This window comes from Humulus lupulus, chromosome 3, assembly GCF_963169125.1.
Source record: "Humulus lupulus chromosome 3, drHumLupu1.1, whole genome shotgun sequence".
In the NCBI taxonomy this organism is placed as follows: Eukaryota; Viridiplantae; Streptophyta; class Magnoliopsida; order Rosales; family Cannabaceae; genus Humulus; species Humulus lupulus.
The window spans coordinates 219,324,605-219,335,612 of record NC_084795.1 but is presented as its reverse complement, the minus strand read 5'-3'; the positions used below and the strand labels follow the sequence as shown (position 1 = coordinate 219,335,612).

At 34.8% G+C, this 11,008-nt stretch overlaps 1 protein-coding gene across 1 annotated transcript; it reads left to right on the top strand.

The window, feature by feature from the left end:
• Positions 1 to 3,592: 3,592 nt before the first annotated feature.
• On the top strand, positions 3,593 to 10,773 carry LOC133825406 (probable zinc metalloprotease EGY1, chloroplastic). The gene is made up of 9 exons (XM_062258357.1): positions 3,593 to 3,695; positions 4,438 to 4,902; positions 5,010 to 5,150; positions 6,976 to 7,046; positions 9,213 to 9,274; positions 9,379 to 9,442; positions 9,531 to 9,615; positions 9,870 to 9,933; positions 10,769 to 10,773. Exons 2-9 carry the CDS (start codon positions 4,501 to 4,503, stop codon positions 10,771 to 10,773), a joined length of 894 nt encoding a protein of 297 aa, XP_062114341.1. The 5' UTR covers positions 3,593 to 3,695; positions 4,438 to 4,500.
• Positions 10,774 to 11,008: the final 235 nt, after the last annotated feature.

Here is an 11,008-nt window from a genome sequence, read left to right as displayed (position 1 = left end):
GGTATGGAAATGCAACCTTATGAAGTACATCGTACTTTTGTATGATGGTATCGAAAGAGTGGTTGCAAAAATGGGTGCCTTGATCACTTATGATAGCTCATGGTGTGCCAAACCTAGATAACACATTTTCCTTTAAAAATTTCACAATAGTTGTGTTATCATTGTTTTGAAAAGGCATAACTTCCACCCATTTTGAGACATAGTCTATGGTGAGGAGAATGTAAAGGAAGGTGGAACTGGTCCAATAAAATCTATTCCCAAACAATCAAATATATCTATTACAAGAGTTGGGTTTAATAGAATCATATGTTGCCAGGAGAAAGCACCTAATTTTTTATACCTTTCACAGGACCGACAGAAATTGCTAGTGTCTTTAAACAATGTGGGCCAATAAAGACCACTCTATAAGATTTTGGCCACAATCTTTTTCATTTAAAAATGACCACCACATGCTTCATTATGGAAAAAGTTCCAGACACTGAAAATTTCATCTCCTGGAGTGTAATGTCTCATGATTTGGTCAGGGAAGTCTTTGAAAATAGATGGATCATCCTAGTAAAAGTTACGAATCTCGACAAAAAATAAAAATGATCTTGTGCATTCCAGGCAAAAGGATTTTTACCAGTCACTAAGTAATTGACGATATGATCGTACTATGGCAACTTAGGGACTATAAAAATAAGTTCATCAGGGAAGTCATCTCGAATGGCTGGGCCATCATCGGAATCAGAAAACTCAAGATGAGATAAGTGGTCCATGACCACCTTTTCAACTCTTTTCCAGTTCTTTATGGTTAGATAAAATTCCTATAATAGAAGGATCCACCTAATTAAGCTCGCCTTAGTGTCATTTTTGGAAAATAAGTATTTAAGGGCATAATGGTTAATAAAGACTATGATAGGTGAACCTATTAGGTAGGAACGAAACTTGTCAAGTGCGAATACTACAACTAGTAACTCTTTTTCAGTAGTAGAATAGTTCATATGAGAGTTGTTAAAAGTTCTACTTGCGTAGTATACCACGAAGGGCTTCGCTTCCGTTCCTTGACCTAGCACGACCCCTATAGTGTAATTTCTAGCATCGCACATGATTTTGAACGGTACATTCCAATCTGGCTGCTAAATGATAGGGGAAAATGTGAGTTTTGCTACGAGTGTTCGGAAAGTTTCTTCACACTCAGGTGTCCAATTGAACACAATGTGTTTTGCTAGGAGGTTTGAAAAAGGGCGAGCAATTGTCAATTTATTTTGTCTTTAACAGTATTGGGGGTGGACAGCTTTGATATGAGCTCAATCTTTGACTGATCGACTTAAATTCCACCTTCTGAAACAACATGCCCTAAGACTATGCCAGATCACACCATGAAATGATACTTCTCCTAGATGAGTACTAAGCCTTTCTCTTTACATCGTTTAAGCACAAATTCTAAATTGAGAAAGCTTGATTCAAAGGAATCTTTGAAGATTGTCAAATCCTCCATGAAAGGCATACGCTGGAAAGCATAAGTACCAAAAGGAAAAGTGAATGTGGTGTTATCCTTATCTTTTAAAGCAATTTTAAAATCGTAATACCTTGAATGACCATCGAGAAAACTATAGAAAGGATGAACCACCACACGTTCCATTATTTGATCGATGAATGGAAGTGGAAAGTGGTCTTTTTCGATGGTTGCATTAAATTTTCTTTAATTAATGCACATGTGCCACCTAGTTGTGGCGTTGGTAGGCACAAATGCCCCCTTTATGTTTTGTTCCATTGTTACTCCTTATTTCTTGGGAACAACCTGGGTTAGGCTAACCCATTTACAGTCAGCAACAAGATAGATCATCCCAGAATTAAGAAATTTCAAGGCATCAGTCTTAACCACTTCCTTCATTGCTAAGTTTAATCTTCTTTGAGGGTCACGATGTTGTATATCCATGTCTTCCAATTGAATGTGATGGGAGAAAATTGAACGACTAATAGCTTTAGTGTCAGCTATCGTCCATCCTAATGCATCCCTTTGTTCTTGCAACACGTTGATTAACTATTTCTCTTGTTTTGCATTGATCTTTGAAGATATTATGACTGAAAAAGTGTTATCGGCTCCCAAGAAGACATGTTTTAATCTCTCAGGAAGTTGAGCCAACTTTGGACGAGGAGTATTTTCAGTGGTAGGTTTTGGATTTTTTCTTTCGTGAAGAGTTTCCTCGCAGAGTGGGCTCCAAAACTTTATTCTTCTACCATGTGATTGTTTGATGATTTCAGGGTTGATTTCTGAAAGAGGTGATTGAGATTTTTGGAATTTTGTTGCAATTCAACCTCTTTTGAAACAAGTGTATCACTCAAGTTAGATTGGAAACACTCGTCGTTATCAAGTGGTTGTTTCCCAATGTGGAAAACATTTACTTCAACAGTCATGTTCCCAAAATAGATTTTCCTGAGACCATTCCTACAGTTAATGAGAGCATTTGTTGTTGCAAGGAAAGATCTACGTAGAATGATGGAAATTTTGGACTCCACACTTACTTCAGATTGAGTGTCCAAGATGAATAAATTAGCAAGGTACTAGAATTTTTTAACTTGAATCAAGACATCTTCGACTATTCTCCAAAGGTTTCTTAATTGATTGATCAACCAATTGTAGCACCACAGATGTAAGTTTGAGTTCTCCTAGTCCTAATAATTTCAAGTGTATTGAATATGGCATGAGATTTACACTTGCTCCTAAGTCTAGAAAGGCTTGTCCAAATTTCTGTTCCCCAATATGGCAAGAAATTGTGGGATAACTAGGATCTTTATAGTTAGGCAGTGTCTTGCAATCAATTGATGCACTAGCTTGTTTTGTCATGAATGCAGTTTTCTTAACATGGTTCTTTCTTTTGACGGTGCTTTGATCCTAGATAATGTTGGCATAATTTGGCATTTTTTTTTATCAAATGCAACAAAGGTTGGTTGACTTTTACTTGTGTTAAAAGGTCTAAGATTTCAGCTTGATTTTCCTGTACCTTCCTAGTGGATTTCGAGGCTTGAGGGAAGGGCACCTTTACTGGAATGTTGTTTGGTGCATCAACATCTAGAGCAGGCAATGTCATACTCGTAGTGGTCGTATTCTTAGAGGATGACGAAACTATACTTTTACCACTTCCACTAGTTATGGCATCAACCGTTTTGAGATTTGTGTTTAGAGTTCTCAATATACACTACAACAATTTTTAGTATATATTACATTAAAAAATAGCATATATTTAGAAGTGCTATTAATGGTGGGTGATTAAAAACACACGGAATATATTATTTTGGTGCTATATGAATAAACCTCAGGCGCCAAATGAAATTTTTTTTTTGAGTCTCATCTGCCAAATTTTAATCCCTAAATCTAAGTTACCCGAAAAATTTCTCTCAGCCTCCATCTCTCACTCTCGTCTCATCTCTCTGCCTCACGAAGTCTCCATCTCTCACTCTCGTCTCGTCTCTCCGCCTCACGAAGTCTTCTCAACTCATCTCTGCCTCACGAAGACACACTCCAGAGTGGAGCTCTTTCTCCGCCTCACGAAGTCACGCTCTAGAGTGGAGCTTCTCTGCCTCACGAGTTCTTTCTCTGACTCGTAGCCTCCACCACTTCGAAAACGGCGACAACGGAACCCCGGGAAGAGGCCGAAGAGACACCGCAGACAAAGCTTGAGTCCGAGAAGCCTGCTCCGGTTTCTTCCAGGGTATCTTTTTTCTTCGTTATCTGTTATCTATATTCAGTAGTATTTTTGTAAGTATCTATTTCAAGAATTTTGTTTTTTTTTTTGTGTTGCTTGAATGGAATTATCGACTTAGCAAAATCAATTTCTACTTTTGTTATTCCTTATGGTCTGTTCGAAACGTGATTTTAAGGATGAAAGGGAAAAGCAAGATTTATGGGATTTTCATTATAAAGAGGGTTGAAGGAGGAAATTTAGGGATGTAAGTTCAGTGAAAGTTTGGATTTTTCATTTTTCTTCACTGTTAGATTGACAAAGATGTAAGTGATGTAAGTTGTGAAAGAAACTATTTAGCAAAATATTTTCCTCGGTCATTTCCCTATCAATTTTTTTCCTAGAAAATGGTGCTTTGAAACATAAGGTTCTGAAGTTTCACTTTTAACTTATTTGGGAAAATTACTTGATAGCAGTCTAAAGCAAAACTATCTTATTTGGGAGATTGTTTGCTGTTTTTTAGTTTTTCTTATTCCCGAGAGAAGCATATGGTTGTAACTAATCTACCATATACTGCCCATGATTATTTCTTGCAAGGTAATTGATTAGCACTGCGCATCCTAATATGCCACGTTACTCTATGATATAATGATATCAATAATGAGAAATAGGACATTGGGAGAAAGAGGATAGCTGAATTTGTTTGCATACATCAACAAATATAAAACAACGGAAAAGTTGACCCTAATCTATCAAAATATTCCTTCTTCAGCCACCAACACCACCATCATTTGGACCGGCTTACAACAATTTCCAAGTTGACTCTTTTAAATTGATGGAGCTTCTTGGACCACAGAAGGTTGATCCTGTAGATGTAAAGCTCATTAAGGACAAGCTCTTCGGGTATTCTACATTCTGGGTGACCAAAGAAGAGCCTTTTGGAGACCTTGGTGAGGGTGTTCTTTTTGTTGGGAATTTAAGGGGGAACAGAGAAGAAGTGTTTGCCAAACTCCAAAGTCAGCTGGTTGAGGTCACTGGGGACAAGTACAACGTTTTTATGGTGGAAGAACCTAACTCAGAAGGTCCAGACCCACATGGAGGGCCACGTGTTAGCTTTGGCCTGCTGCAGAAAGAAGTCTCAGAACCAGGGCCAACAACACTTTGGCAATATGTAATAGCTCTCTTGTTATTCCTTATTACAATTGGCTCTTCTGTGGAATTAGGAATTGCATCTCAGGTATAACGATATTTTATAGAATTTATGATATTTCTACATATTACCATTGGTATCTTTCCTTATCATTTTACTAATTATTCTCAATAACATACCTTTTTGTTAAACAGATCAATAGTGTTCCACCAGAGGTGGTGAAATATTTCACAGATCCAAATGCAGTTGAGGCACCAGATATGGAGCTGTTATTCCCATTTGTTGATTCTGCTTTTCCCTTAGCATATGGTGTGTTGGGGGTTCTGCTATTCCATGTGAGTAGGATTTCATTTTCTTAAAAATAACTATAGAAAGGAAAAACACAAGTCTCATTCAATCTAGCTGACCATGGGCATAATAATATGTAAATTATTTTCATCTCTCTGGTTCTGTTCTACATGCTATTCTAAAAAAAATGTGTTCAGTTGTGTATGAGTAAGGGGTCTAGGGTTCGAACCCAAGCTGAAACTATGGATAATTACTTCTTATCTAGAAAATTAACCAGCCCACGAACCCTACATTGATAGCAACTGAGGTGATGAAACTAAATAAACTGACTGCTATTTTAGTAAAATTTGACTTTATTTCTTTAGAGTTTAATACCCTATAATTAATAATTTGTTTAATTATTAATTCTTTTGTACTAATTAAATTCATACAGGTCATCTAAAAGAGTCACATAGTCAACATTGGTATTCTATAAATGCACCATTTTGATATAATACCAACATTATTTGTAAACTTGAGATAACAAACAAGATTTGTATCTCTACAACACAGAAATAAGACAAAAACACTGCTGGAATTGTGATACAATAACTTTACAAGTTTAGAACATAATGCATATCAGTTTATGCTCCACCTATCTAATATTTCAATCAAATATCTTATATTTTCAAGTAATAGAGAATATCATAGAAAGGTTACTCTACAAAAATCATGAGTAACTTGGTGACTAACCTTTTGCTTAATATTGTTCATGTGCAAACCTTTTTGGGTTATGACCCTCAGAAGTTTTGGTGCTATCACTCAGGTGCGTACATGATATAATTGTTTCTTCATTTCCTTTGTGTCTTGTTCTTCAAATAGTTTTAAATATATGTGTTTACTTTCTTTACTTCAGTAGGTAGGATCATTTATAAAAAAATTTAATGTTCTTTTTGTTCCCTTTTTGAGGATATGCTCTTGCTGCTCTTCTCTTGTTACTTTGTGTGTGTTTCAATCATAAAAATATTGTTTTGTCTTTGAAAAAACTAGTATAAATGAAAGGAGACAAAAACGAAGTTGTTTGAAATTTCTTTTTGTTTGAGAATTTTTTTATCAACTGTAAAAGTGTTCTAATTTGAATCATGTCTCATTAAATTTTCATTATGTATCCTTATTATTTAGTTTAAGGTTCTTACTTAATCAGAAGCCTATTCATTTAGGTTCAATTGCATTCAAACTACTAGCTTAGTCATATCAAAGCAAAGATCTAAATTAATTAGGATAATAATATTACAAGAAAGATATATGATTAAGAATCATGTCTTTACTACATTGGCACATGAGAGGCATGCAATAACATCTTCACTCGTGTTTTACCTTCTGATTTTTGACATTTTCCCTGTTGTAAGTATAACTTTACTTCTTTGGTACATAGTGACATTGTAAAGGGACTTGACCTCCAATGCTTTATATTGTTGAGCTGTCATATTATTTTTTAAAGTTCAAACGACTACTTCCGTGAGCAAATTGGACTATTAATTTGTTATTTATCATCAGTGAAGAAGCTTTAAATATCTGGGTCTGTCTTCTGTTCTGGTACTTCTGTTTCACAAGCTCAAGAAATTTTCTTGCTCCTTTTAGTAAAATTTGTGTGTTTCATGGTTCCATTGTATGCCTGAATTCTTATTTATAGTAAATGATTTAGGTTGGGGTGCCATGGGTTCCATTTTGTTGTTGTTTTTTTATTTTATTTTTCTGTTGTTTAGTATTTTAATGGTGGCTTCACCAAACCCTGGTTATGCTATCTATCAAAGCTAGAATAATTAATTCACAGTTTGATGTTGGGACAGCCAACACTCTGTTTTTTAATTTTATTTTTAATCTTTATTGCAGGTATATATCATAGACTATGGTCTTGCAAAAAAGTATAGCGATCTTCAGACGCACAAGCACATTCCATACAGGTAACATATATTTGAGAAATATTATGGTCTTAAGTAAAGTGGAAGGTGTTTATATCATGTGTAATGATTATCACTGTGCTGAGTTTTAACTTATAAATGTTAATATTAAATAACAAGTTTTTAGATTAGTTTGGGCAAACATTAGGGTGATTGTAGAGTCCAAGAACTTTACTTAGCTAAGATAGATAATAGTATGATAGTATTTATAGCATTATCTTTGTAACTGTGGATTTTTGGTTCAGACCGGGAATTATTTGGACACTCATAGTAGTACTTATAGATTTTCTAAGTTTAATCTATAGTTTAAGAATATTAAGTATAACCTAAGGTTTGATTAAAGTGACTGATATTAAGGATTATATTTATTATATTATAAGGTTTAGACATCAACCAATAGGATTTTAAACACATGTTATGAATGGTGATTAAGGATTAAGTATTTTTGGGGATTAAATCTAATAAGGAGTAAAGTTTGAATGTTATAGGGTCAGTCAGCAGCTTTGAGTACGTTGAGGGCTTAGTCAAGGCTGTTTACTCCATTCAAACTTAGCTAAAAATGTGTAATTTCTTGTTTAAATATTCAGCGTGTGCCGATATATCGCAGCTATAGGGGGCGATATATCGCAGCACGTAGATACGGAAAACACGAATCGATGCACGGTCGCCTCGGGCATACTGGCCCAGGCGATATATCGCCTACAGGGGGCGATATATCGCCTCCTTCAGCATATGTTCAATTGTTTTTGAATTCTTTTCCTTTCAGCCATTCAAACTTCTTCATAAGTCCAGCATCTTTTGAACGAGTCTTCAGCCTCTGCTGAACGATTATTCAAATGATTTTCACTTAAAAAGCCATTATTTTTATTCAAGTAAAATCAAGATCTTTTCATCTCCAAACTCTATAAATAGGACCTAGTACCCAGCCATTATTCACCATTTTCTCTAAGTTCAGAAGCTGCTAGTGTTAAGTGAGTGTGAGAGTGTAAACACCTGGTTTGGGGAAAAACTATAAGCTTAAACATCATAAGCTTATCAAACACTTTGGGAAGTGAGTTCTATAGTATTTCGGTGGAGGTTAGATTGATCTTGCAAATCTTTGAGGTAACCAAAACTCTAGTTCCTTTCTGTATTATGTTTCCTTTCTCTTAGTCTTCTACTCAATTTCCTAACCTCATTCTTATTTTGGTTAGGGAATCCAAGTTCTTAAGCACTTAAGTTGTGGTAAGCATATTTTCTTTTAATGGTTTAGTCTTCCTATTCTCTTTCATTTCATCTCTTTCCTTCTTTCAACTCACTCTTGTTCATTATGGTTTTAGGAGTGTTCCAAAAGTCCCAACTCAGTCCATTATATCCCGGTAACTTTGGTAAGGAAAATAGGCTAGAATCTATATGTTTATGTTTATGCTATTTTATGTGTTATGTTTTCATATGTTATGAATATGTTATTGATGTGTATGTTGTAGGCTTGGGCATATGCCCTATTTGACTAACAAGACCCCAAAAAGATTGTGGGCATAAGCCTATTTAGCTGGTAGGACCCCACTAATCTCATGGGCATAAGCTTGTTTAGTCTATGGGACCCCAAGTAATAATGGCCATTATAATAAGTGTATTATGTGTTATGATATGTCTTTGCGTTCATTATGAAATTTACGTGTATGACTATGTGTTAGATTTTCCTTGCTGGGCATTAGGCTCACTCCTTTCTGTTTATGTGCAGGAAAATAAGCTTTAGAGGCGGTAAGATTCGTGACGCTTGGAGGATGTGTATCGATGGTGAATGGAGTCAAGGGGCCGAGCGTTATTCGATTCGAGGATGTAGTCTCCTTTTAAAATTTTTATGATTTTATGTGTATTTTCCGCAACAAATATGTAATGTCTTTCATTTTTAAATCATCTTTTGTTTTAAAACAATGGGATCCCATAATCCTTCTTAGTATTCTGTTTGTTTGTAAATAACTCTCATTTTGCAAGTTACTTAATAAATTATGGTATTTTCGTAAAAATGTAAGTTTTATGTATAGTTTCGTTAATGGTCCAAATAGTCTAGAGTAGTGGGTCATTACAGTGATACTTATGTGTTTCTCATTATCAATTTTGTGTTCTTGGATCCAAATTTTCTTGAACCTTCAAATTTCTGATCATTATGTTAATTTATTGCTTCAGGGAAAACAAGAATCTCACAGGAACAACTTGTTATGCAAGTGTTAACACTCACCTTGGAGTTGGTGAGCCATTTATAATTCCTAATTAGAGAATATGTTATTTGTTTCTCCCTGTAATGCTTGAGACTTTTGGGCTTTATCTATTTGTGAATGTAATCTTTATGCAGAGCAAAGCAGAAGTGATGATTTGGAGTCTCTTGGTTATGTGCTTATGTATTTTTTGAGGGGAAGGTTGGATACTTATGTGATATGCTGAAATCCATTTTCCTTTGTTTCATTGCTCTGTTTCACCATATTATTTACTTATTTTCTTTACTAGTCTTCCTTGGCAGGGATTAAAAGCAGGTACGAAAAAACAAAAATACGACAAGAACAGTGAAAAGAAGATGCTTACTCCCATAGAGGTATGATCTTAAGCTCTTGCAAGTAGTGTAGGGTGAAGTTAGCATTTATAACTCTCATATGAGTATGGTATTATTAGCTCATTACAGATGGTTGGTGGTGAATTTTTCAGCTCAATTCCATTGATACCATGTACTGTTATTTTTTTGAAGTAAAGGCATGGGAGATACTGATATGCCTACTACTTTGACAGGTTCTTTGTTTATTCTGTATACTCTCTCTTATTCATGTTTATTCTGTTTTCCCCCTTTTGTAGCAACCAAGTGGGAAACTGGTTGTAAATCCTGGGCCATCTGCAGAGAGAATAAAGAGACCTTCAGGTTTGTTCTTTTTTTTCTTGGAAACATCCACCCTCGCTGCCCTAGTGGACATTGTTTGCACATGTTTAGAAACTCTATTATGTGGCCAGGGAATTTTTTAGCCTTTTTCTCCTTATTTAATGTTGAAGTTAAACTAATTGCTCATTGTTTTATGTTGGAAGTTAAACTGTGCTGAGCCTTTTACATATTTTATTTATGCATATTCTATAATATGATTTTATCAGGCTTTTATTCATGTGAAAATATATAATATTGATTGTATGGGTTTTGATCATTAATACTGAGATTGTTGTTTGGTGCTGTCATATTTCAATCACATGATACAATTGCAATTAGATGTGTTAGGCATGTCCCATATCTACAGATTTTTTGTTCAAATAGATTTGAATGATTAATCTCAAAGAAGTTTTATTTGCTTAATTGGTTGACCATTAGACTTGTTCAACACAGCTGTAGGCCATCTTTTTCATGATTTTTGTTGAAGTATCTAATTTGCTATATGGTTTGAGCAATTCTTATAAAAATAAGCATAATCATATCTGGAATCAAATCGAACATTACAAGAAGCACAACATCAGTATTTTTAGGTCATGTTTGGAATGTGAAATTGGATTGGATTAAAAAATATAAGGTAAAAAACATTACTGACTAGTTCAGAAGAGAATTTGGGTTTAGTTTTACACTAATGAACATGACTATTTCATATATGTTTCATATCTTGCAAAGCTGCTTTGTTATGGTTTATACTGTACATATTTTTGTTTAATCTAACATTACTTACTTAAGTAGTGTTGGGTTTCATTGCTTTTTGCTTTTCATATATGTTTCATTGCAGAGTAAAATTGTTTGACAATAAGAAGAGATTAACAGTTGTAGGCTTTAAAAAATTTCAGAGCAACATCATGAGGAGGTTTGCCTTGGAAACCTGAGGAGATTTCAATTTAGAGAGCTTCAGATGGCAACAAACAACTTCAGCAGCAAGTACTTGGTTGGATGATGAATTGAAGGATGGAGCAAGTTTCATGCATGATTTACTTTTGTGTATCTTGTAATGTTTGTGTTTTTCATTTTTAAA

Coding starts and splice junctions, on each gene's coding strand:
- LOC133825406 (XM_062258357.1), top strand. CDS start 4,501: ATGGAGCTTCTTGGACCACAGAAGGTTGATCCTGTAGATGTAAAGCTC. Junction 9,443..9,530: donor ATGTATTTTTTGAGGGGAAG/GTTGGATACTTA, acceptor TTTCTTTACTAG/TCTTCCTTGGCAGGGATTAA. Junction 9,616..9,869: donor AGATGCTTACTCCCATAGAG/GTATGATCTTAA, acceptor CCCCTTTTGTAG/CAACCAAGTGGGAAACTGGT.